At 43.5% G+C, this 27,237-nt stretch overlaps 1 protein-coding gene across 2 annotated transcripts in view; it reads right to left on the bottom strand.

Annotated features, from left to right (window-relative positions):
• Positions 1 to 3,941: 3,941 nt before the first annotated feature.
• The window catches only part of LOC110538828 (glutamate receptor ionotropic, kainate 2), a 254,022-nt gene continuing 230,726 nt past the window's right edge, over positions 3,942 to 27,237 (bottom strand). The window contains exons 16-17 of one of the 2 annotated variants that reach the window (XM_036943381.2): positions 14,365 to 14,618; positions 3,942 to 6,151 (exon numbers count right to left, since the gene is read on the bottom strand). In XM_036943381.2, the coding sequence (XP_036799276.1) occupies positions 5,987 to 6,151; positions 14,365 to 14,618 (419 nt within the window). In that variant the 3' untranslated portion in view covers positions 3,942 to 5,986. Of the gene's footprint in view, positions 6,152 to 13,104; positions 13,833 to 14,364; positions 14,619 to 27,237 lie in introns of those variants that run through there. The other variant, XM_036943390.2, reaches the window with a different exon arrangement.

Genomic DNA, 27,237 nt, shown 5'->3' on the forward strand with positions numbered 1-27,237 from the left:
TCCTGTGTTAACTCCTCTCAACCATTCAGGTCCTGTGTTAACTCCTCTCAACCATTCAGGTCCTGTGTTAACTCCTCTCAACCATTCAGGTCCTGTGTTAACTCTTCTCAACCATTCAGGTCCTGTGTTAACTCCTCTCAACCATTCAGGTCCTGTGTTAACTCCTCTCAAACATTCAGGTCCTGTGTTAACTCCTCTCAACCATTCAGACCCTGTGTTAACTCCTCTCAACCATTCAGGTCCTGTGTTAACTCCTCTCAACCATTCAGGTCCCGTGTTAACTCCTCTCAAACATTCAGGTCCTGTGTTAACTCCTCTCAACCATTCAGACCCTGTGTTAACTCCTCTCAACCATTCAGGTCCTGTGTTAACTTCTCTCAACCATTCAGACCCTGTGTTAACTCCTCTCAACCATTCAGACCCTGTGTTAACTTCTCTCAACCATTCAGACCCTGTGTTAACTCCTCTCAACCATTCAGACCCCGTGTTAACTTCTCTCAACCATTCAGGCCCTGTGTTAACTTCTCTCAACCATTCAGACCCTGTGTTAACTTCTCTCAACCATTCAGACCCTGTGTTAACTCCTCTCAACCATTCAGACCCCGTGTTAACTTCTCTCAACCATTCAGACCCTGTGTTAACTCCTCTCAACCATTCAGGCCCTGTGTTAACTTCTCTCAACCATTCAGGCCCTGTGTTAGCTATGTTGATCATCTCTACCAGCTACAGAGGCTGCTAGGGGGGAATCCTCCATACTGTCCTTTACTTTTAACAAGTGCCAAGGCACACAGAAAGGAAATGGCATTGAATGCTGCCTGATGCGGTGTCACACGTCTTGACACAATTCCACGTAGGATGTTTTGTTTCTCTACCGCTCTCTCTCTCTCTTTCCCTCTCTTACTCTCCCTTGTTTTTTATCTGAATGATTTAGCTTTGGAATCTTGTGTGTTTAATCTCATCTCTGCTTGGCTGAAGGTGGTCTTAATGCTTTTGTCACATGATACAGTAGATCTGGGCCTCTGGTTTAACACAATATCAGAGAAACTCATGGTGGGTTTCCAACACAAATGGTTTAGTCCAAAATCCTCCTCTCCTCTCCTCTCCTCTCCTCTCCTCTCCTCTCCTCTCCTCTCCTCTCCTCTCCTCTCCTCTCCTCTCCTCTCCTCTCCTCTCCTCTCCTCTCCTCTCCTCTCCTCTCCATCTCCCCTCCCCTGTCCTTAAATCAGGTAGAGATCATAGAGAGATCTAATAAAACAATTTAGATAGGAATCTCTTTTTCCAGGGAGACCTGGTCAAGATGGTTATCTTGTTAGTAAGTATTCAGAAATAATGACAACTTCAATCAGTTTCCATATCTAGCCATGAGAGAGAACCTCAGACACAACTAACAAAACCCTTGGCCTGAAGCCCCATGTCTCAAGGACGACGGCCATCTCTCGGTCACCACCACGTACGGCCTTGTCCTGTTCAGTCTTCATTAAAACTGTTGATTGATAAACAGGGTTTGACTGGGGGATGAGAGGACCATACAGGGGACATGGCTTTACCTTCCCCATCTCCAGTTTACTGGCACTCCCCACCAGCCATGATAATTAGCCAATTAATGGGATCCGGCGTGTGCGTTTGTTATCTGCCTCCATACTACCCCTCCCCCCTCGGCCTGACAGAGGCGTGAAGATTAGGGCCCGTCTGATGCGGCACCTTATGTGAAAACGTCAATCTGATAACGGAATGGCTGAGAACAAGGCTGTGGGACTGCACACACACAAAGAAAAACACCACAGGCTAGGTTCTAACGATCCACACAATGGCAGCATTAGTCCTGAGGACGCAGGGCACAGACAGATAAGGATGTTTTCTCCCTCCACAGAATGTGTTTTCTTAGCATCGGAATGTTTTTTAATTAACTGGTATCTTGGCGGTGGGCTGGACACTGACACCACTGTTTGTTTTGTTTGTTTTTCTGAGAGTAAAGACAGTGTGGACCAGCAGGAACCACTGTTCCACTACCTTACTTAGACATGTATTTTGGACAGAGCATTTTCCTGCTACTGAATGACCTAAGATGAATCCATGGTGAAGCTATCCCAGGGTTTCTGCCTCTGTTGAACCTCAAATTCTATCTATTACTCCTCAAACAAGTACATTTCCATTAGATTTTTTTTTTACAAATGTATTCAGAAGCTATTTATTCATAAAGCTTGCTCAGATAGAGCTGCACGTATCAGATACTTTGAATTTAGAAGTCACCAACGTATGGAAGCAGATTTACGGCACAACTAACACACAACAAAAAAGGCCAACAGTGTTCAGGTTCCTCTACATCCAGTAATGAAGTAACTGGCAAACTGAGGTCAGGTCGATAAGGAGGAAAGCTTTCTAAACCAGCAGGTTAGACAGGTTAAGTACAAATGTTTTTAAATGTAATCTGTTGGCTGCATCTTCACAACACTGCCCCCTGACAGCCCCTGGGCCTTCATCCCATCCCATTCGTCCTATCCATCCCACCTCTCAGGTCAGGGTGAGGATGGAGAGTTAATCTGATTAGCCACAGCGTTCTGCTGAGTCACACCCTGGGTTGTGGGTCAAGGGTCATCGTCAGATCAGGGATTGGCTAAGAGGAAGCGGTGTCCTTGTCTGACCCTCCCTGTGTTTGCTGACTGAGTCTGTTTCAGAGTGAATTGGTGACCGTGGCCCACAAGTAATGCAGGCTACCTCCACACTCCCACTACCCCCACCGTCCCTTAACGACAGCCATTTGGCTTTGTTCATCACACTCTGTGTTAATTCCCTCTATTTTAATTCATTATGGATAGTTAATTCCTCGACGCTACAAGGCAGTTTCCTCTCCTCTTGCCATCAAGGACAGCATCTCCCCATCCACAACAATCCCCATCTAATAAAGCCTGTGAGTCACTGGAACCCGTTTATCATTGTATATGCACATACATTTGAGCATTAAGTGTGCATGTGATTACCCTCACAGAGAGTCATGCATTTATAGAATTTGTCTCATTTCAATGACTTGGGAATAATTGTACAAGTGCTCTATTCATCTCTGTTAACCCAGAATTAAAAATCTTGCGTAAGTGATTAACTTCAGTGTTCACACGTGTCAAAAATGAAGAGCTCCGGCAAAAATGAAGTCTCCACCCTCGAAACTCTCAGCCTCCCCCCTTCCGATCCATGTGCGCAAATGCACAAAGCACTGCAGGCGAAGCAGTTTAAGCACCTCCTTCGCCCAAACCTGATATGTCCAACTAACCCGTGTGAAAACCCCAAAACCAGAAGTAATGCTGTTCGGAATTCACACATCCCATTCAGTTCTGGCAGATATGCTCTATAGGCTTACATATTGAATAACCCTGTGTTGTATAGTTGTTGTATAGTATAATCATTTATTTTGCCAATATCCCTAACTGCTAATATAAATGCATTAATGGGTATGCATGGCAGATCTGCTGTACATTTTGTGTCTTTCAAATAGGAATCCTTTCATGTGTACCAGGCTGTTAAAGATGAATAACATTTACACTTTTTCAAATAGACCTAATAGCCCTTTGTTTTTTCATTCATGTCAGTATTTCCACAGCTGCTCTCCAGATGGAAGGATATGGAGTACAAACACGCAGGGTGAGCGCACACAGTCAACATTATATGGTAAAAACGTTACAAAATAAACAAATAAACAAAAAAAGGTTATTATCTTTCTGTTCAAATGCTGTGGTTTCTTTTTCTTTTGGGCCCATAGTCGACTTGCTTTGTTCTTCATTCGATTTTTGTGTTCATATACATATATATATCCCATATTCCATCAGTCTTCTATTGTGTTTTCTGTTCACTTTGCTCTTTGTTCTGTTTAGCGTCTGATCCAAGCTGTTACAATGTAATGGTGTCAAAACATTTTGCTTTAGAGTCAAATGAACGACACCACAAAGATGTGAAGATTTTTTTTTATTTTCTTTAAACTTGTGCATCAACTTCAAACAGTAAACTGTGTGCACTCCGTTTAGTTTTCATAACATGTTCAAAATTAGTTAGGTGTTCCTTATTCTGTTAAATACATATTTCTCTGTTTTTAAAACCATTTACACACAATTTCTCAGCACTGAAATCTAGCAGTCTATTGGAAGTCAGGGGTGTAGAATGATAAGCATCGTTGGCAGTCCTCTTCACTTCAACTTCTTTGTGTGTGTATATATATATTTATTGTTCTAATTATTGTTTAATCATTACTCTTTTCACCTGAAGTAAAAATATCTTTATTTTAAATATGATTCCTTTACATGATAAAAATAGTTTTTTTCCAAAACATGTATTATGCCACTGAAGCTCAACCAGAATGCTCTGGAGACCCCATCGGTGTGATGCCAGTCCATGGAGGGGTTGTTCTCGTGACCCCCTGGAGGGGGTTGTGTTAGGCCTGACGGGGCTATCCTAGATGGGGCTGCTATCCCTTGGGACACCCACACGGCCCGCAGTGGAGAGAGAGTCACGCTGTCTGCCGTGGTGACACCCGTGGTACATTTTTTTTGTTGATAAAAATTATTACAAAATGTTTTATTTTCTTCGTACAAAAACACTTTTTCATAGAAATTGCATTTGCACAAGTAAATGTGAGGATTTTGTTATTAAAATAAATGCCACTAGAGTACAAAAAGAAACTTGAGACTTGACATTGAACAAAAAACAAAACCAAAACATTTGTACCCATCAAATCTGAAAATGAGGTGTGTACTGTATCCTTGCAGCTGCTGTGAAAATCCAGTCCATGAAAATATAAATAAAGAAATAAATACTTGAATAAATAAATTCCTCATGTTGTGTGATTGCTGTGAATTTAGTTTCAGATCCACTACTGCTGTCCTGCTTTCCTTCAATTCAAACGACTAAGGTTTCTAAGGTTAGTACTTTCATCATGTCCGCCACTCATGTCACTTCCAGTTCCTATCACCTAATTCCTCTATTACATCACTGCCCCTCCCCCAGTCATCAGTCTCTGCTTGTATTTATATATGTATATATGTTTTTATTCAAAAAAAATTTCCCATCCACCATAATTCAACAAAATGTTTAGTACTCTGAAAACAAAATAAATGAAATAACCTATTGCCCGATGGATAATGTACTGTATTCTTTCCAACAGTGAATCATATGAATAAACGATGCCTCTGTACATGTTGGGAGCAGTCCTGTCCTGCTCACCAATGCGTTTTGGGCTTTGGGTTTCATTTGGAACTGGCTGTTTCTAGCCCATCTGGTCTCCTTCTTCTTCTATGGTTGAATAATAACAAGATGTGTCCTTTACACACTCGCCAACTGATTTTCTCTCAGTTTTTTCTATTAGTATCTGTGTATGTGTTTGCTCCATAGCTATGATTGAGTGATGTACGTTCTCCTGATTCTACTCAGTGAGAGAGAGAGTGGTTGGGTAGCAGATAAATATTGATTCAATTTGGACCTGTGATTTCTAAGGGACAACCAAACATATACAGTAGCTGTATGATATTCTATACTTTCAATTTAACCTGCCCTCCCTCCTTTCCTCTGAATCCTGGGTTTATCTCTCTCTTTTTTTGATACTAAATCATGGCACCACTTGGTCACTCCTTGCTCAGGTGCATTGCCAGGTAGAGTAATGAGGTAACTCACATTGAATTGCTCCCAGGTTGGTTCAAGTTATTTCCACAGGAAACATTGTTGAATCTCTTTTCATTTCTAGCTTAGTGTTTCGAAACAAAGATGCCAGACAGTCAGTGATCAGAGCAGCTCAGCTCCTCTCTTCTCTTCTCCCATCTCTCTTACCCCCCCATACACTTACATAAATCAACTATCACCCTTCCTCCCTCCCCCAGTGTCTCTTCACCCTACACGCCTCCCAGTGACAGCAGAGCGAGAGCGAGAGAGAGAGAGAGAGAGAGAGAGAGAGAGAGAGGGAGAGGGAGAGAGAGAGGGAGAGGGAGAGAGGGAGAGAGGGAGTCCTGTTCTAGGCCATGGTCTCTTTGCCTGGCAGTCTGCGGTCGTTGAAGGTGTGCATGTTGATGACGTCCTCTGTCTTGACCATGACGGGCGGCTGAGGCTTGTGTTTGAGGCGCCGCTGGCACTTGAGGGACACCCGCAATTCGTCCACTATGGCACTGCAGAAGGACCTCTGTAGGAGAGAGAGAAAGAGAGAGAGTCAGAAAGAGAGAGTCAGAAAGAGAAAGAGAGAGAGAAAACAGGGGTTTCAGAGAGAGCCTCCTCTAGTTCCAAACAATTTGGCAGTAATAAGCTCAGCAGAGCAGAGCACTGCAGAGCTTCTACTTCCCCAGGGCAGGCTCTCTACAGGCCCCTCTCTGAGAGCTGCCATGGTGACACAGAGCAGGCAGGGGAGAGAGGAGCTGGCTCAGGATAGGGTGGGTGGGCTGGGGCTGGAGTTCTAGCTGGGGCTGGGGGAGTTGGTTGGAGGTTGCATGTCCATAGTCTTTTAGTGTAGTAGGTGGATAAAGGAGCTAGATGTAGGTGGGAATCAGGACAGGATTTGCACTGGAGGTTGGCAGGGCTTCCTCTTGTATTTGGGAGAAAATAGATTTAACAAGATTTATCCACAGACTGTTATTGCAGTATCATAAGTATCTTACTACAGCCGTGCAGCTATTTGATCATGTACAGCAACACCTGGTTATGGCAGTTTGCATTAATAGCTTTACATTATTAAAATGTGTTGACATACTGCTAATTAAAACATGCCTTTAGCCCTGGCAACGATTCAGTTTCAAATCAACCACGAATGTGAAGTTTGGTTGGTGAGTGGAGGGTCTGGGATGAAGGAAGGGCTAGATGGTCTAGGGGGGGTAATGCTTTGGGAAGGGTGGATTGAAGAGGGTTAGAAGGAAAGCTGTGCCGAGATGCTGGAGTCCATCTGGAGTTGCACACATGGCGAGCGAACGCACATACACACACACAAGCGTGCAAACACACCCACACACACACCACACACACACACACACACAGTGAGCATTCTAGGCTAGCTAAAGTGATTTCTCCATGGCAGATTTCCCCCATCCTTCTCTGCCAGGCAGCCCAGCCGGGGCCCAGGCCCATACAGCAGCATGACTTATTGATGCATATTACATCTCGTCTGACTCAAATCCCATGTAGCTGCATGGCCAATTAAGCTGCTGCCTCTTCTTCTTCCTTCTCCTTTTCTCAAAGCTACTCTGGCATTTGCAAATGGTGCAATGAACAACGCAGAGTGACTCAACTAAATCTGAGACTGCTATTCCTGGAGGTACTATTGGGGAAACAGATTCCAAGGGACTAATATGTTTTTCGAGTCTAGGTTAAATCCTTCACATAAAAACACAATTTCCATTTTGGAACGGCACTATGGTGATGTCTGATACAGTACATATTCCAAATAATTCAGTTGATAGAGAACCGAGGGATGTCTACCTTACTAGCTGGAATGTGAAAGGGCTCAACCATCCTGTCAAGAGAAATAAGGCCTCTGCCCACCTCAAGCAATTGAAGGCTGGGCTAGTCTACCAACAAGAACACAAGGATGAAGACAACAGTGAAGACTTCATGCTGCTAAGTCAGCCAGTGATTGAGTGTCATTCAGTTACTCATGCCAATGCTTAACTAACAGGCTGCCTTCTCCTTAGTGCCTTTTTTCCTCATCTATGACCAGTAGGGTTATGACATTGTTATGAGTTGTCCTAATGAATAGGTATCTCACATGAACACATTCTATAGTTATGGCTAGAGGACTCCCACACATGCAAATGTTTTAATGCTTTCGCTTTCCAGCATATCAATTCACCACCAATCAAAATTCTATGCATATTGAGTATATGGATTTGGGTGTATAAGCTGTGTACAAAGGTATGTACCTATCTGAGTGTATATGATATTACATGTTAGTATGTGTATGTGTGTATCATATTCATAAATCATATCTATATAATTTCATATTGTTTGTCTTCTTCTCGCAAAAAAAATTGAATTACTCCTAGAAGTCCTGCTGATTGACTACAAGCCCTCCAGAAAACATGCTTTTCATGAGTATTGATTTTCTCTGGGAAAGAGATATTGAATAACATGTTCTACCTAAGACACCTTTCCCCTCATGAAGCCTTGGGCTTAGTGGCCATCTAGTGCCAATAGAAAAGTTCCAAAAGTAAAACCCCACCCAAACTGGCTTTCCAGACAGGCTAAGAAAACCCTCCCTGACTCAGGGGACACATCTCCATCCTGGCCTCATGGCTGCTGGGCTCATAGTTGGATTGATGGTGGCTGTTTAGTGGTGGCCATTGAATTACAGAGGTTTTACGACCCCTTTTCCCCATCACAAGAGCCAATCCTGAGCTGAACAGGCTCAGGTCTCAGAGCACTTTGGGCTGGCTCAGAGGAAGACAGGAAGAAAACGTCCACTTAAGGAGGTGAGATGGAGAAATAATAAATCAATAAACACTTTTACGGCCTTAGCTTTTTTACTACCATTAATGGAAGAAGGCACTGGTGGGTATTTTGCCGGCTGCCCATGTACAGTACAGCCCAGTCAGTCTGTACCACCATGTACAAGGATCTATAGACCCCCAGACCTTCTCCTCAGGTTTGGTATAAAATGCTGAGATGGAAAGACACCATAGTAGCTCCCACTCCATCTCTCACTCCATGATAGCATGATAGAGAAATGGAGGGCAAAGTAAGAGATGAATAGTCACAATTTTTGTGTGTATAGTCAATGGGTGTCTGTGTACACATCTGTCCGAGCAGGTGTGTGTGTGTGAGCGTGTGTGTACACATATAAGTGCATGCGTACATTCCTGTGTGTGTGTGTGTGTGTGTGTGTGTGTGTCCACAAAATCGGGAAGCTGGATGGTTCCTCACACACAGCTGGTGATCCCTGTCCCTGGAGAGCCATGTTACTCTGCAGCACCCTCAGCAGTAGGCAGGAGAAGAGGGAAGAGCAGGAGGAGGAGGAGGGGGAGGAGGAGAAATGGGAGGAAGATGAGGAGGAGCTGAAGGAGGAGGATGAGGAGGAGGGAGAGGTGGAGGATAATGAGAAGAAAGAAAAGGAAGAGGGGGATGAGAAAGAGGAAGAGGTGGAGAAGGAAGAGAGGGAAGTGGACAACCATGGTGATCATGGTATTTTTCTGAAAGCCAGCCATGTTGTGATGATGGGAATGTGTGGACTTTTGAGAGAAAGTCCTCATTGGGCAAACCAGAATGAAAAGCCTACTAAAACTTCAAATATTTCTCAATCTTTTATTAAAGTTAATAACAAGTGGAAAATATTAGACTGAAAACCTAATTATTCTGAATCACAATTTGAGTTAAGTTAATTAAAATAATTTCCAATAAACATACAATTAATGTCATTACAACATATATTTTTGGATTTGGCAAATAATATTAAGAAAGGTTGACATTATAAGGTGTATGACTCATAACATTAAAAAATTACTTGCTATTTTTATTTTTCTCTTTATCCTTTCTAATGTTACACAGAATACAGTAACAGTTGGACACACCTACTCATTCCCACAGTGTTCTTTATTTTTACTATTTTCTAAATTGTAGAACAATAGTGAAGACATCAAAACTGTAATAACACATATGGAATCATGTAGTAGACCAAAAAAAGTGTTAAACAAATCTAAATATATTTCATATTTGAGATTCTTCAAAGTAGCCACCCTTTGCCTTGATGACAGCTTTGAACATTCTTGGCATTCTCCAAATTGACTGACCTTCCTGTCTTAAATTAAGGATGGAATGTTGTTTCCCTTTGCTTATTTGAGCGGTTCTTGCCATAATATGGACTTTGTCTTTTACCAAATAGAGCTATCTTCTATATACCACCTCTACCTTGTCACAACACAACTGATTGGCTCAAATGCATTAGGTAGGAAATAAATTCCACAAAATAAAACTTTTAACAAGGCACACCAGTTAATTGAAATGCATTCCAGGTGACTACCTCATGAAGCTGGTTGAGAGAATGCCAAGAGTGTGCAAAGCTGTCATCAAGGCAAAGGGTGGCTACTTTGAAGAATCTAAAATAGAACAAATATTTTGGGGTTACTACATGATTTCATAGTTTTGATGTCCTCACTATTATTCTACAATATAGAAAATAGTAAAAATAAAGAAAAGTCCTTGAATGAGTAGGTGTGTCCTAACTTCTGACTGGTACTTAAAAAAATGCAAATTGCAGGGTGTGCACTATCAAGCATGACAAACCCAACAAAGAGATGCTTAGTAGAACATTTTCAAGTTGACACTTTCAGCATCGTGGTGAAAATACAACCCTGTACTGTAGACACATTCAAGTAAAGGATCTTGTGCAATTAAATAAAATATCAGGTATTTTCAAATGTGACTAATTATTGAATTGATATGGGAATACTTGGTACACTTGGTACTCTGCATATCGTGTCAAGGTTTAACAGTTAAAACAGTAGCAATGGGCCACACATACTAAAATACACGTTGTGATTGTGTGACACTCAAACCTCTTGGAGAATGTCTATTTGCTTTGGATGAGTAAAACATGTATTGCTTCTCAGATCATCTGACATAAAAAAAGATTGATTGAGAATTTATGAAAAGCAATATACACCTTTGTCGGTTATCAATTGGGTGTTAAAATATTGAGGTACACAACTTATATAATTGTAGCATATAGGCACAGGTAGTGTGAAAATAAAATGTTAAATGAACTGACATCTAACAACTACTCTTGAAACAGATATGTGATACAGTGGGGCTAAAAAGTATTTAGTCAGCCACCAATTGTGCAAGTTCTCCCACTTAAAAAGATGAGAAAGGCCTGTAATTTTCATCATAGGTACACTTCAACTATGACAGACAAAATGAGAAAGAAAAATCCAGAAAATCACAATGTAGGATTTTTAATGAATTTATTTGCAAATTGTGGTGGAAAATAAGTATTTGGTCACCTACAAACAAGCAAGATTTCTGGCTCTCACAGACCTGTAACTTCTTCTTTAAGAGGCTTCTCTGTCCTCCACTCGTTACCTGTATTAATGGCACCTGTTTGAACTTGTTATCAGTATAAAAGACACCTGTCCACAACCTCAAACAGTCACACTCCAAACTCCACTATGGCCAAGACCAAAGAGCTGTCAAAGGACACCAGAAACAAAATTGTAGACCTGCACCAGGCTGGGAAGACAATCTGCAATAGGTAAGCAGCTTGGTTTGAAGAAATCAACTGTGGGAGCAATTATTAGGAAATGGAAGACATACAAGACCACTGATAATCTCCCTCAATCTGGGGCTCCATGCAAGATCTCACCCCATGGGGTCAAAATGACTACAAGAAAGGTGAGCAAAAATCCCAGAACCACACGGGGGGACCTAGTGAATGACCTGCAGAGAGCTGGGACCAAAGTAACAAAGCCTACCATCAGCAAGGGCATTGAAGATGAAACGTGGCTGGGTCTTTCAGCATGACAATGATCCCAAACACAAACAGAAGCATTTCAAGGTCCTGGAGTGGCCTAGCCAGTCTCCAGATCTCAACCCCATAGAAAGAGGGAGTTGAAAGTCTGTGTTGCCCAGCAACAGCCCCAAAACATCACTGCTCTAGAGGAGATCTGCATGGAGGAATGGGACAAAATACCAGCAACAGTGTGTGAAAACCTTGTGAAGACTTACAGAAAACGTTTGACCTCTGTCATTGCCAACAAAGGGTATATAACAAAGTATTGAGATAAACTTTTGTTATTGACTAAATACTTATTTTCCACCATAATTTGCAAATAAATTCATGAAAAATCCTACAATGTGATTTTCTGGATTTTTTTCCCTCATTTTGTCTGTCATAGTTGAAGTGTACCTATGATGAAAATTACAGGCCTCGCTCACATTTTTAAGTGGGAGAACTTGCACAATTGGTGGCTGACTAAATACTTTTTTGCCCCACTGCATGTGAGTGAGATATGTGAGTGAGGTCTATTCTCTGTCTATTCTATTCTCTGTCTGGATATATCAGTATGACACGCTCCTCCACCTAGTTCTGAGCTGATAAGAGTGTGAAACGTATCTTCCTCAACTGCTGTGTCTGACACAAAGACATGCTGAAGAACACCAGGAAGAGATCATGATCAACATCAAACGATGTTGAGGTTTCTATTAAATCATCACACGATTACTCCCTACCAACCTTCCTTATGGGTTTTTATTAGCCATATCGTTCTTTAGCATTCTTTAAATGACATCCTATTGATGGGGGACCTCCCCTCCCGTCTACCCTGGCTGGTCTGTGGGTGTAGTGCTGTGCTGTGTGTGTGTTGTCGTTGACAGAAGGACTCTGTGAACATCACTTCATGACTAGATGCTGTGAATCATTGATATGGGGGCTTATGGCCGAGAAGCAGCAGAAGCATCACTGCATTGTGCGATCGATGGAAGGTGTCAAAGAAAGCTCTTAGTGCAGACCAGGCTCCTGTGGAGAGCTAAGTAGGGGTTGGCGTTTGAGATTTATGAGACTGTTGTTCGGTGAGAGAGCACTGTGTTAGAAAGGAAAGACAGGACGGGACAGGACAGGAAGGACAGGACAGGAAGGGCAGGAAGGCCAGGGCAGGAAGGACAGGAAGGACAGGACATGAAGTACAGGACAGGAAGGGCAGGAAGGACAGATCAGGAAGGGAAGGAAGGACAGGGCAGGAAGGACAGGGCAGGAAGGGCAGGACATGAAGTACAGGACAGGAAGGGCAGGAAGGACAGATCAGAAAGGGAAGGAAGGACAGGGCAGGAAGGACAGGGCAGGAAGGACAGGGCAGGAAGGGCAGGAAGGACAGGGCAGGAAGGTCAGGACATGAAGGGCAGGACAGGAAGGGCAGGAAGGACAGGACTTGAAGGACAGGACAGGAAGGGCAGGAAGGACAGGGCAGGAAGGACAGGACAGGAAGGGCAGGAAAGACAGGACAGGAAGGACAGGACATGAAGGACAGGACAGGAAGGGCAGGAAGGACAGATCAGGAAGGGCAGGAAGGACAGGGCAGGAAGGACAGGACAGGAAGGACAGGACAGGAAGGACAGGGCAGGAAGGACAGGATATGAAGGACAGGACAGGAAGGGCAGGAAGGACAGGGCAGGAAGGACAGGACAGGAATCCCAGGATGGACAGAAAGGACCGGAGAGGAAGGACAGATCAGGACAAGAAGGACAGGACATGGGATTAAGGGGAACATCAAAAGGTTTACATGCTGTTGACAACAAGTGATGTGTTGTTGTAGCATTACACTTTCAATATGAGATTATTCAGTAGAGTAGTTAGTATGTTATAATATCTGAAAGCTTGCATGTGTTTCCAAAACCAAGCCTTCAGAGTTTGCAATTATAGCTTGATTCAGTTTGGCTTGTCTGTCCAAAAGTTTGTATCTGATAATAACAATTTGTTTTTTGGGAGAGGATTGCTGTGGCTGTGTGCTGAGGGTGACATGAAGACATCTACTTCAGCATTATGGATCATGCATTTGGGCCAACCTTCCAATCCCATCGTGTGAAACCCTGCACCTATAGTTTTAGGGCCGCCTTTCAAAAACATACACCCAACCATGCACCAATGGCAACTTTTCATTGAAACGTTGTGACCATAACATTGCTGCCAGTTCTTCCGACAGGAAACTTCCCAATCGGGAAATAGTTAAAAAAGTACAATTTGTGCATTGTAAGGTAAATGTAGATGACTGGAGTCTCTGGAGTCTTTCTGGAGGTCATTTGAGCTGGTGGTTAAAGTCTACAGGTAGCTGCTTGGAGGGTCCGTGGTGACAGCAGAACTCCTCACGCTTCCTATCACCTTGGTGGCGTTGGGGCTAAGTGGATAAAGGCAAGAAAATGAACCCATACTTACTGTGTCTTAAAGATTATGGTGCATTGCTGTATCTACATAAACATCAGTGTTTCAGGAGCTGACCTGACTATCATGTAAAATTGTCCTTGTGGTCTCAGTGTAACTAAAATGGCTACCGTCTGTCTGTCCTTTTTGTACATCATGTACATTCAAATAAGTGTTAATACTGAACACGTGTAAATGTCCCCTCCACCCGTATCCAAACATCAAGTGCACTTTATTGAGTATGAGGTGAGGGATGGTTTAGTGCAAATACAACGAGACTAAATGTCTCTACTTTTCATCATGTTGTGCCTTTTGTGTCAGAAATAAAAATATGAGATACAAATTGTATATTTTTTTAAACCACAAAATAAATGTAAGCTAGGCCAAAACACAAAGCTAATAGAAAAGTAGGAAAATTGTCTCCTTGTCAAAGATCTCTGTATAATAAGATCCACACAGAGGCACATTGTCATTGCAACCTGGCTATACGTGAAAGGATGTTGCTTTACCTTTTCCAGTTGTGCGTTTTGTTTGGATTTATAGATGAACTCTCCGACTGCCACGAACACCGACAGGACGAGTCCAGCCGCCAGGACGATAAAGATGCCCCCAATGTTCTGGACCCCCAGAGCGCTGGCCTCCTTATTCTTCTCATCCTCCGGACAACCGTTCCCCCTCCACCACTTCTCCTTCATCATGTGCAGCTTTCCTTCTTCCTGCAGCTGCAGGATCGCTATGGTGATCTTGTCTCTGTACGGAGAGCCTGAGGGACCAAAAAAGGCAGGTGAGGATGAGATGGATAGTAATTACGAGGAAAGTGTGTGTGTGTGTGTGTGTGTGTGTGTGTGTATGGTGTGTGTGTGTGTGTGTGGGTGTGTGTGTAGGACCAACATCCAAACCAGTGTCCTGGCTGGTGCTGAATGCACTATAGATTCTCCCATGCAGCTCCCACAGTGGTTTCACAAACAATACACTAATAAACCCGAAGTACATTCCAGGGACCAGCAATTTACCTCCTTTTATCTGCTCCTTTTTTTTCTCTAATTAAAACTGGTTGCCATGCTTAATTAGTGGTAATGTCTCTAGTGTGCATTGTTTTGTTTTGCTTAACAAATAAATGCGCTGCCGACGTGTTGCTTTGAAGTGCCCCCTTCTGCACCAGTGTGTGCGTGTGCGTGCACGCGTGTTCACAGGATCTCCTCAGTGCTGGGAATAATTCCTCAAACTCCCAGCAGCCTCCAGGCCTTCCCGAACCAGCCAGGTAAACAGGGCTGGCGTGTTCGTGTTCCCTGCTGGCCAGATCAAACCCCGTCACATGCAGAGGCTTCTGATTAGACCTGAAGGGTGAAACCAAGTGAAAACACTTGAAATCTCCCCGACTCCCTTTCATATCATCGACTGGAGAGCTCTCCCTGTGGCTAGGGGCCCATATAATCAGGATGTTAATGCTGCTTGAAATATTTAAAACTCAATCAAACTCCCTTATTATTATCTCATACACTTCAGAACAATAGCCAGCTTGTGTTAAGGAGAGGGGAAAACAACTCTTCAGAACTATATCCAGCTTGGTGTTGAGGAGAGGGGAAACAACTCTTCAGAACTACCCAGCTTGGTGTTGAGAGAGGAAAACAACTCTTCAGAACTATAGCCAGCTTGGTGTTGAGAGAGGAAAACAACTCTTCAGAACTATAGCCAGCTTGGTGTTGAGGAGAGGGGAAAGCAACTCTTCAGAACTATATCCAGCTTGGTGTTGAGGAGAGGGGAGAACAACTCTTCAGAACTATAGCCAGCTTGGTGTTGAGGAGAGGGGAAAACAACTCTTCAGAACTATAGCCAGCTTGGTGTTGAGGGGAAAACAACTCTACAGAACTATAGCCAGCTTGGTGTTGAGGGGAAAACAACTCTACAGAACTATAGCCAGCTTGGTGTTGAGGAGAAGGCAAAACAACTCTTCAGAACTATAGCCAGCTTGGTGTTAAGGAGAGGGGAAAACAACTCTTCAGAACTATAGATGGCTTGGTGTTGAGGAGAGGGGAAAACAACTCTTCAGAACTATAGCCAGCTTGGTGTTGAGGGGAAAACAACTCTACAGAACTATAGCCAGCTTGGTGTTGAGGGGAAAACAACTCTACAGAACTATAGCCAGCTTGGTGGTGAGGAGAAGGCAAAACAACTCTTCAGAACTATAGCCAGCTTGGTGTTAAGGAGAGGGGAAAACAACTCTTCAGAACTATAGATGGCTTGGTGTTGAGGAGAGACGTAAACAACTCTTCAGAACTATAGCCAGCTTGGTGTTGAGGAGAGGGGAAAACAACTCTTCAGAACTATAGCCAGCTTGGTGTTGAGGAGAGGGGAAAACAACTCTACAGAATTATATCCAGCTTGTGTTGAGGAGAGACGAAAACAACTCTTCAGAACTATAGCCAGCTTGTGTTGAGGAGAGACGAAAACAACTCTTCAGAACTATATCCAGCTTGTGTTGAGGAGAGGGGAAAACAACTCTTCAGAACTATATCCAGCTTGTGTTGAGGAGAGACGAAAACAACTCTTCAGAACTATAGCCAGCTTGGTGTTGAGGAGAGGGGAAAACAACTCTTCAGAACTATAGCCAGCTTGGTGTTGAGGAGAGGGGAAAACAACTCTACAGAATTATATCCAGCTTGTGTTGAGGAGATGGGGAAAACAACTCTTCAGAACTATATCCAGCTTGTGTTGAGGAGAGACGAAAACAACTCTTCAGAACTATAGCCAGCTTGTGTTGAGGAGAGGGGAAAAACAACTCTTCAGAACTATAGCCAGCTTGGTGTTGAGGAGAGGGGAGAACAACTCTTCAGAACTATAGATGGCTTGTGTTGAGGAGAGGGGAAAACAACTCTTCAGAACTATATCCAGCTTGGTGTTGAGAGGGGAAAACAACTCTTCAGAACTATAGCCAGCTTGTGTTGAGGAGAGACGTAAACAACTCTTCAGAACTATAGCCAGCTTGGTGTTGAGAGAGGAAAACAACTCTTCAGAACTATAGCCAGCTTGGTGTTGAGGAGAGGGGAAAACAACTCTTCAGAACTATAGCCAGCTTGTGTTGAGGAGAGACGTAAACAACTCTTCAGAACTATAGCCAGCTTGGTGTTGAGAGAGGAAAACAACTCTTCAGAACTATAGCCAGCTTGGTGTTGAGGAGAGGGGAAAACAACTCTTCAGAACTATAGCCAGCTTGGTGTTGAGGAGAGGGGAAAACAACTCTACAGAATTATATCCAGCTTGTGTTGAGGAGAGGGGAAAACAACTCTTCAGAACTATATCCAGCTTGTGTTGAGGAGAGACGAAAACAACTCTTCAGAACTATAGCCAGCTTGTGTTGAGGAGAGGGGAAAAACAACTCTTCAGAACTATAGCCAGCTTGGTGTTGAGGAGAGGGGAGAACAACTCTTCAGAACTACAGATGGCTTGTGTTGAGGAGAGGGGAAAACAACTCTTCAGAACTATATCCAGCTTGGTGTTGAGAGGGGAAAACAACTCTTCAGAACTATAGCCAGCTTGTGTTGAGGAGAGACGTAAACAACTCTTCAGAACTATAGCCAGCTTGGTGTTGAGAGAGGAAAACAACTCTTCAGAACTATAGCCAGCTTGGTGTTGAGGAGAGGGGAAAACAACTCTTCAGAACTATAGCCAGCTTGGTGTTGAGGAGAGGGGAAAACAACTCTACAGAATTATATCCAGCTTGTGTTGAGGGGAGGGGAAAACAACTCTTCAGAACTATATCCAGCTTGTGTTGAGGAGAGACGAAAACAACTCTTCAGAACTATATCCAGCTTGAGTTGAGGAGAGACGAAAACAACTCTTCAGAACTATATCCAGCTTGAGTTGAGGAGAGACGAAAACAACTCTTCAGAACTATAGCCAGCTTGTGTTGAGGAGAGGGGAAAAACAACTCTTCAGAACTATAGCCAGCTTGGTGTTGAGGAGAGGGGAGAACAACTCTTCAGAACTATAGATGGCTTGTGTTGAGGGGAAAACAACTCTTCAGAACTATAGCCAGCTTGGTGTTGAGGAGAGGGGAAAACAACTCTACAGAATTATATCCAGCTTGTGTTGAGGAGAGGGGAAAACAACTCTTCAGAACTATATACAGCTTGTGTTGAGGAGAGACGAAAACAACTCTTCAGAACTATAGCCAGCTTGGTGTTGAGGAGAGGGGAAAACAACTCTTCAGAACTATAGCCAGCTTGGTGTTGAGGGGAAAACAACTCTACAGAACTATAGCACGCTTGGTGTTGAGGGGAAAACAACTCTTCAGAACTATAGCCAGCTTGGTGTTGAGGAGAGGGGAAAACAACTCTACAGAATTATATCCAGCTTGTGTTGAGGAGAGGGGAAAACAACTCTTCAGAACTATATACAGCTTGTGTTGAGGAGAGACGAAAACAACTCTTCAGAACTATAGCCAGCTTGGTGTTGAGGAGAGGGGAAAACAACTCTTCAGAACTATAGCCAGCTTGGTGTTGAGGAGAAGGCAAAACAACTCTTCAGAACTATAGCCAGCTTGGTGTTGAGGAGAGGGGAAAACAACTCTTCAGAACTATAGCCAGCTTTTGTTAAGGAGAGGGGAAAACAACTCTTCAGAACTATAGCCAGCTTGTGTTAAGGAGAGGGGAAAACAACTCTTCAGAACTATATCCAGCTTGGTGTTGAGGAGAGGGGAAACAACTCTTCAGAACTACCCAGCTTGGTGTTGAGGGAGGAAAACAACTCTTCAAAACTATAGCCAGCTTGGTGTTGAGAGAGGAAAACAACTCTTCAGAACTATAGCCAGCTTGGTGTTGAGAGAGGAAAACAACTCTTCAGAACTAAAGCCAGCTTGGTGTTGAGGAGAGGGGAAAACAACTCTTCAGAACTATACCCAGCTTGGTGTTGAGAGAGGAAAACAACTCTTCAGAACTATAGCCAGCTTGGTGTTGAGGAGAGGGGAAAACAACTCTTCAGAACTATAGCCAGCTTGGTGTTGAGGAAAGGGGAAAACAACTCTTCAGAACTATAGCCAGCTTGGTGTTAAGGAGAGGAGAACACAACTCTTCAGAATTATAACCAGCTAGCTTGGTGTTAAGGAGAGGGGAAAACAACTCTTCAGAACTATATCCAGCTTGGTGTTGAGAGGGGTAAACAACTCTTCAGAACTATAGCCAGCTTGGTGTTGAGAGAGGAAAACAACTCTTCAGAACTATAGCCAGCTTGGTGTTGAGGAGAGGGGAAAACAACTCTTCAGAACTATAGCCAGCTTGGTGTTGAGGAGAGGGGAAAACAACTCTACAGAATTATATCCAGCTTGTGTTGAGGAGAGGGGAAAACAACTCTTCAGAACTATATCCAGCTTGTGTTGAGGAGAGACGAAAACAACTCTTCAGAACTATAGCCAGCTTGTGTTGAGGAGAGGGGAAAACAACTCTTCAGAACTATATCCAGCTTGTGTTGAGGAGAGACGAAAACAACTCTTCAGAACTATAGCCAGCTTGTGTTGAGGAGAGGGGAAAAACAGCTCTTCAGAACTATAGATGGCTTGTGTTGAGGAGAGGGGAAAACAACTCTTCAGAACTATATCCAGCTTGGTGTTGAGGAGAGGGGAAACAACTCTTCAGAACTACCCAGCTTGGTGTTGAGAGAGGAAAACAACTCTTCAGAACTATAGCCAGCTTGGTGTTGAGGAGAGGGGAAAACAACTCTTCAGAACTATAGCCAGCTTGGTCTTTATGGGAAAACAACTCTACAGAACTATAGCCCGTTTGGTGTTGAGGGGAAAACAACTCTTCAGAACTATAGCCAGCTTGTGTTGAGGGGAAAACAACTCTTCAGAACTATAGCCAGCTTGGTGTTGAGGAGAAGGCAAAACAACTCTTCAGAACTATAGCCAGCTTGGTGTTAAGGAGAGGGGAAAACAACTCTTCAGAACTATAGATCGCTTGTGTTGAGGAGAGGGCAAAACAACTCTTCAGAACTATAGCCAGCTTGGTGTTAAGGAGAGGGGAAAACAACTCTTCAGAACTATAGATCGCTTGTGTTGAGGAGAGGGGAAAACAATTCTTCAGAACTATATCCAGCTTGGTGTTGAGAGAGGAAAACAACTCTTCAGAACTATAGCCAGCTTGGTGTTGAGAGAGGAAAACAACTCTTCAGAACTAAAGCCAGCTTGGTGTTGAGGAGAGGGGAAAACAACTCTTCAGAACTATACCCAGCTTGGTGTTGAGAGAGGAAAACAACTCTTCAGAACTATAGCCAGCTTGGTGTTGAGAGAGGAAAACAACTCTTCAGAACTAAAGCCAGCTTGGTGTTGAGGAGAGGGGAAAACAACTCTTCAGAACTATACCCAGCTTGGTGTTGAGAGAGGAAAACAACTCTTCAGAACTATAGCCAGCCTGGTGTTGAGGAGAGGGGAAAACAACTCTTCAGAACTATAGCCAGCTTGGTGTTGAGGAAAGGGGAAAACAACTCTTCAGAACTATAGCCAGGTTGGTGTTGAGGGGAAAACAACTCTACAGAACTATAGCAAGCTTGGTGTTGAGGGGAAAACAACTCTACAGAACTATAGCAAGCTTGGTGTTGAGGGGAAAACAACTATTCAGAACTATAGCCAGCTTGGTGTTGAGGGGAAAACAACTCTACAGAACTATAGCCAGCTTGGTGTTGAGGAGAAGGCAAAACAACTCTTCAGAACTATAGCCAGCTTGGTGTTAAGGAGAGGGGAAAACAACTATTCAGAACTATAGCCAGCTTGGTGTTGAGGGGAAAACAACTCTACAGAACTATAGACAGCTTAGTGTTAAGGAGAGGGGAAAACAAATCTTTAGAACTATAGCCAGCTTATGTTAAGGAGAGGGGAAAACAACTCATCAGAACTATATCCAGCTTGTGTTGAGGAGAGACGAAAACAACTCTTCAGAACTATAGCCAGCTTGGTGTTAAGGAGAGGGGAAAACAACTCTTCAGAACTATAGCCAGCTTGGTGTTGAGAGAGGAAATTAACTCTTCAGAACTATAGCCAGCTTGGTGTTGAGGAAAAGGAAAAACAACTCTTTGAACTTTAGCCAGCTTGTGTTGAGGACAGGGGAAAACAACTCTTCAGAACTTTAGCCAGCTTGTGTTGAGGAGAGGGAAAAACAACTCTTCAGAACTATATCCAGCTTGGTGTTAATAAGGAGAGGGGAAAACAACTCTTCAGAACTATAGCCAGCTTGTGTTGAGGAGAGGGGAAAACAACTCTTCAGAACTATAGCCAGCTTGTGTTGAGGAGAGACGTAAACAACTCTTCAGAACTATAGCCAGCTTGGTGTTGAGAGAGGAAAACAACTCTTCAGAACTATAGCCAGCTTGGTGTTGAGAGAGGAAAACAACTCTTCAGAACTATAGCCAGCTTGGTGTTGAGGAGAGGGGAAAACAAATCTTCAGAACTATAGCCAGCTTGGTGTTGAGGAGAGGGGAAAACAACTCTTCAGAACTATACCCAGCTTGGTGTTGAGAGAGGAAAACAACTCTTCAGAACTATAGCCAGCTTGGTGTTGAGGAGAGGGGAAAACAACTCTTCAGAACTATAGCCAGCTTGGTGTTGAGGAAAGGGGAAAACAACTCTTCAGAACTATAGCCAGCTTGGTGTTAAGGAGAGGAGAACACAACTCTTCAGAATTATAACCAGCTAGCTTGGTGTTAAGGAGAGGGGAAAACAACTCTTCAGAACTATATCCAGCTTGGTGTTGAGAGGGGTAAACAACTCTTCAGAACTATAGCCAGCTTGGTGTTGAGAGAGGAAAACAACTCTTCAGAACTATAGCCAGCTTGGTGTTGAGGAGAGGGGAAAACAACTCTTCAGAACTATAGCCAGCTTGGTGTTGAGGAGAGGGGAAAACAACTCTACAGAATTATATCCAGCTTGTGTTGAGGAGAGGGGAAAACAACTCTTCAGAACTATATCCAGCTTGTGTTGAGGAGAGACGAAAACAACTCTTCAGAACTATAGCCAGCTTGTGTTGAGGAGAGGGGAAAACAACTCTTCAGAACTATATCCAGCTTGTGTTGAGGAGAGACGAAAACAACTCTTCAGAACTATAGCCAGCTTGTGTTGAGGAGAGGGGAAAAACAGCTCTTCAGAACTATAGATGGCTTGTGTTGAGGAGAGGGGAAAACAACTCTTCAGAACTATATCCAGCTTGGTGTTGAGGAGAGGGGAAACAACTCTTCAGAACTACCCAGCTTGGTGTTGAGAGAGGAAAACAACTCTTCAGAACTATAGCCAGCTTGGTGTTGAGGAGAGGGGAAAACAACTCTTCAGAACTATAGCCAGCTTGGTCTTTATGGGAAAACAACTCTACAGAACTATAGCCCGTTTGGTGTTGAGGGGAAAACAACTCTTCAGAACTATAGCCAGCTTGTGTTGAGGGGAAAACAACTCTTCAGAACTATAGCCAGCTTGGTGTTGAGGAGAAGGCAAAACAACTCTTCAGAACTATAGCCAGCTTGGTGTTAAGGAGAGGGGAAAACAACTCTTCAGAACTATAGATCGCTTGTGTTGAGGAGAGGGGAAAACAATTCTTCAGAACTATATCCAGCTTGGTGTTGAGGAGAGGGGAAACAACTCTTCAGAACTACCCAGCTTGGTGATGAGGGAGGAAAACAACTCTTCAAAACTATAGCCAGCGTGGTGTTGAGAGAGGAAAACAACTCTTCAGAACTATAGCCAGCTTGGTGTTGAGAGAGGAAAACAACTCTTCAGAACTAAAGCCAGCTTGGTGTTGAGGAGAGGGGAAAACAACTCTTCAGAACTATACCCAGCTTGGTGTTGAGAGAGGAAAACAACTCTTCAGAACTATAGCCAGCTTGGTGTTGAGAGAGGAAAACAACTCTTCAGAACTAAAGCCAGCTTGGTGTTGAGGAGAGGGGAAAACAACTCTTCAGAACTATACCCAGCTTGGTGTTGAGAGAGGAAAACAACTCTTCAGAACTATAGCCAGCTTGGTGTTGAGGAGAGGGGAAAACAACTCTTCAGAACTATAGCCAGCTTGGTGTTGAGGAAAGGGGAAAACAACTCTTCAGAACTATAGCCAGGTTGGTGTTGAGGGGAAAACAACTCTACAGAACTATAGCAAGCTTGGTGTTGAGGGGAAAACAACTCTACAGAACTATAGCAAGCTTGGTGTTGAGGGGAAAACAACTATTCAGAACTATAGCCAGCTTGGTGTTGAGGGGAAAACAACTCTACAGAACTATAGCCAGCTTGGTGTTGAGGAGAAGGCAAAACAACTCTTCAGAACTATAGCCAGCTTGGTGTTAAGGAGAGGGGAAAACAACTATTCAGAACTATAGCCAGCTTGGTGTTGAGGGGAAAACAACTCTACAGAACTATAGACAGCTTAGTGTTAAGGAGAGGGGAAAACAAATCTTTAGAACTATAGCCAGCTTATGTTAAGGAGAGGGGAAAACAACTCATCAGAACTATATCCAGCTTGTGTTGAGGAGAGACGAAAACAACTCTTCAGAACTATAGCCAGCTTGGTGTTAAGGAGAGGGGAAAACAACTCTTCAGAACTATAGCCAGCTTGGTGTTGAGAGAGGAAATTAACTCTTCAGAACTATAGCCAGCTTGGTGTTGAGGAAAAGGAAAAACAACTCTTTGAACTTTAGCCAGCTTGTGTTGAGGACAGGGGAAAACAACTCTTCAGAACTTTAGCCAGCTTGTGTTGAGGAGAGGGAAAAACAACTCTTCAGAACTATATCCAGCTTGGTGTTAATAAGGAGAGGGGAAAACAACTCTTCAGAACTATAGCCAGCTTGTGTTGAGGAGAGGGGAAAACAACTCTTCAGAACTATAGCCAGCTTGTGTTGAGGAGAGACGTAAACAACTCTTCAGAACTATAGCCAGCTTGGTGTTGAGAGAGGAAAACAACTCTTCAGAACTATAGCCAGCTTGGTGTTGAGAGAGGAAAACAACTCTTCAGAACTATAGCCAGCTTGGTGTTGAGGAGAGGGGAAAACAAATCTTCAGAACTATAGCCAGCTTGGTGTTGAGGAGAGGGGAAAACAACTCTTCAGAACTATACCCAGCTTGGTGTTGAGAGAGGAAAACAACTCTTCAGAACTATAGCCAGCTTGGTGTTGAGGAGAGGGGAAAACAACTCCTCAGAACTATAGCCAGCTTGTGTTGAGGAAAGGGGAAAACAACTCTTCAGAACTATAGCCAGCTTGGTGTTAAGGAGAGGGGAACACAACTCTTCAGAATTATAGCCAGCTAGCTTGGTGTTAAGGAGAGGGGAAAACAACTCTTCAGAACTATGGCCAGCTTGGTGTTGAGGGGAAAACAACTCTACAGAACTATAGCCAGCTTGGTGTTGAGGGGAAAACAACTCTTCAGAACTATAGCCAGCTTGGTGTTGCGGGGCAAACAACTCTACAGAACTATAGCCAGCTTGGTGTTGAGGAGAAGGCAAAACAACTCTTCAGAACTATATCCATTTTGGTGTTGAGGAGAGGGGAAAACAACTATTTAGAACTATAGCCAGCTTGTATTAAGGAGAGGGGAAAACAACTCTTCAGAACTATAGCCAGCTTGTGTTGAGGAGAGACGAAAACAACTCTTCAGAACTATAGCCAGCTTGGTGTTGAGAGAGGAAAACAACTCTTCAGAACTATATCCAGCTTGGTGTTAATAAGGAGAGACGAAAACAACTCTTCAGAACTATAGCCAGCTTGGTGTTGAGAGAGGAAAACAACTCTTCAGAACTATATCCAGCTTGGTGTTAATAAGGAGAGGGGAAAACAACTCTTCAGAACTATAGCCAGCTTGTGTTGAGGAGAGACGAAAACAACTCTTCAGAACTATAGCCAGCTTGGTGTTGAGAGAGGAAAACAACTCTTCAGAACTATAGCCAGCTTGGTGTTGAGGAGAAGGCAAAACAACTCTTTGAACTTTAGCCAGCTTGTGTTGAGGAGAGGGGAAAACAACTCTTCAGAACTATAGCCAGCTTGTGTTGAGGAGAGGGGAAAACAACTCTTCAGAACTATAGCCAGCTTGGTGTTGAGGAGAGGGGAAAACAACTCTTCAGAACTATGGCCAGCTTGGTGTTGAGGAGAGGGGAAAACAACTGTTCAGAACTATAGCCAGCTAGCTTGGTGTTAAGGAGAGGGGAAAACAACTCTTCAGAACTATAGCCAGCTTGGTGTTGAGGGGAAAACAACTCTACAGACCTATAGCCAGCTCGGTGTTGAGGGGAAAACAACTCTTCAGAAGTATAGCCAGCTTGGTGTTGAGGGGAAAACAACTCTACAGAACTATAGCCAGCTTGGTGTTGAGTAGAAGGCAAAACAACTCTTCAGAACTATAGCCAGCTTGGTGTTGAGGAGAGACGTAAACAACTCTTCAGAACTATAGCCAGCTTGGTGTTGAGGAGAAGGCAAAACAACTCTTTGAACTTTAGCCAGCTTGTGTTGAGGACAGGGGAAAACAACTCTTCAGAACTATAGCCAGCTTGTGTTGAGGAGAGGGGAAAACCACTCTTCAGAACTATATCCAGCTTGGTGTTAATAAGGAGAGGGGAAAACAACTCTTCAGAACTATAGCCAGCTTGGTGTTGAGAGAGGAAAACAACTCTTCAGAACTATAGCTAGCTTGTGTTGAGGAGAGGGGAAAACAACTATTTAGAACTATATCCAGCTTGTGTTGAGGGGAAAACAACTCTTCAGAACTATATCCAGCTTGTGTTGAGGAGAGGGGAAAACAACTCTTCAGAACTATATCCAGCTTGTGTTGAGAGGGGAAAACAACTCTACAGAACTATATCCATCTTGGTGTTAATAAGGAGAGGGGAAAACAACTCTTCAGAACTATAGCCAGCTTGGTGTTGAGAGAGGAAAACAACTCTTCAGAACTATAGCCAGCTTGGTGTTGAGGAGAGGGGAAAACAACTCTTCAGAACTATGGCCAGCTTGGTGTTGAGGAGAGGGGAAAACAACTGTTCAGAACTATAGCCAGCTTGTGTTGAGGAAAGGGGAAAACAATTCTTCAGAACTATAGCCAGCTAGCTTGGTGTTAAGGAGAGGGGAAAACAACTCTTCAGAACTATAGCCAGCTTGGTGTTGAGGGGAAAACAACTCTACAGACCTATAGCCAGCTCGGTGTTGAGGGGAAAACAACTCTTCAGAACTATAGCCAGCTTGGTGTTGAGGGGAAAACAACTCTACAGAACTATAGCCAGCTTGGTGTTGAGTAGAAGGCAAAACAACTCTTCAGAACTATAGCCAGCTTGGTGTTGAGGAGAGACGTAAACAACTCTTCAGAACTATAGCCAGCTTGGTGTTGAGAGAGGAAAACAACTCTTCAGAACTATAGCCAGCTTGGTGGTGAGGAGAAGGCAAAACAACTCTTTGAACTTTAGCCAGCTTGTGTTGAGGACAGGGGAAAACAACTCTTCAGAACTATAGCCAGCTTGTGTTGAGGAGAGGGGAAAACAACTCTTCAGAACTATATCCAGCTTGGTGTTAATAAGGAGAGGGGAAAACAACTCTTCAGAACTATAGCCAGCTTGTGTTGAGGAGAGACGAAAACAACTCTTCAGAACTATAGCCAGCTTGGTGTTGAGAGAGGAAAACAACTCTTCAGAACTATAGCCAGCTTGGTGTTGAGGAGAAGGCAAAACAACTCTTCAGAACTTTAGCCAGCTTGTGTTGAGGAGAGGGGAAAACAACTATTTAGAACTATATCCAGCTTGTGTTGAGGGGAAAACAACTCTTCAGAACTATATCCAGCTTGTGTTGAGGAGAGGGGAAAACAACTCTTCAGAACTATATCCAGCTTGTGTTGAGAGGGGAAAACAACTCTTCAGAACTATATCCAGCTTGGTGTTAACAAGGAGAGGGGAAAACAACTCTTCAGAACTATAGCCAGCTTGGTGTTGAGAGAGGAAAACAACTCTTCAGAACTATAGCCAGCTTGGTGTTGAGGAGAAGGCAAAACAACTATTTGAACATTAGCCAGCTTTGTGTTGAGGAGAGGGGAAAACAACTCTTCAGAACTATATCCAGCTTGTGTTGAGGAGAGGGAAAAACAACTCTTCAGAACTATAGCCAGCCTGGTGTTGAGGAGAGGGGAAAATAACTCTTCAGAACTATATCCAGCTTGTGTTGAGGAGAGGGAAAAACAACTCTTCAGAACTATAGCCAGCCTGGTGTTGAGGATTGGGGAAAACAACTCTTCAGAATTAAAGCCAGCTAGCTTGGTGTTAAGGAGAGGGGAAAACAACTCTTCAGAACTATAGCCAGCTTGGTGTTGAGGGGAAAACAACTCTACATAACAATAGCCAGCTTGGTGTTGAGAGAGGAAAACAACTCTCCAGAACTATAGCCAGCTTGGT

Source organism: Oncorhynchus mykiss, chromosome 2, assembly GCF_057628025.1.
Source record: "Oncorhynchus mykiss isolate SJ-2025 chromosome 2, ASM5762802v1, whole genome shotgun sequence".
Taxonomy (NCBI): domain Eukaryota; kingdom Metazoa; phylum Chordata; class Actinopteri; order Salmoniformes; family Salmonidae; genus Oncorhynchus; species Oncorhynchus mykiss.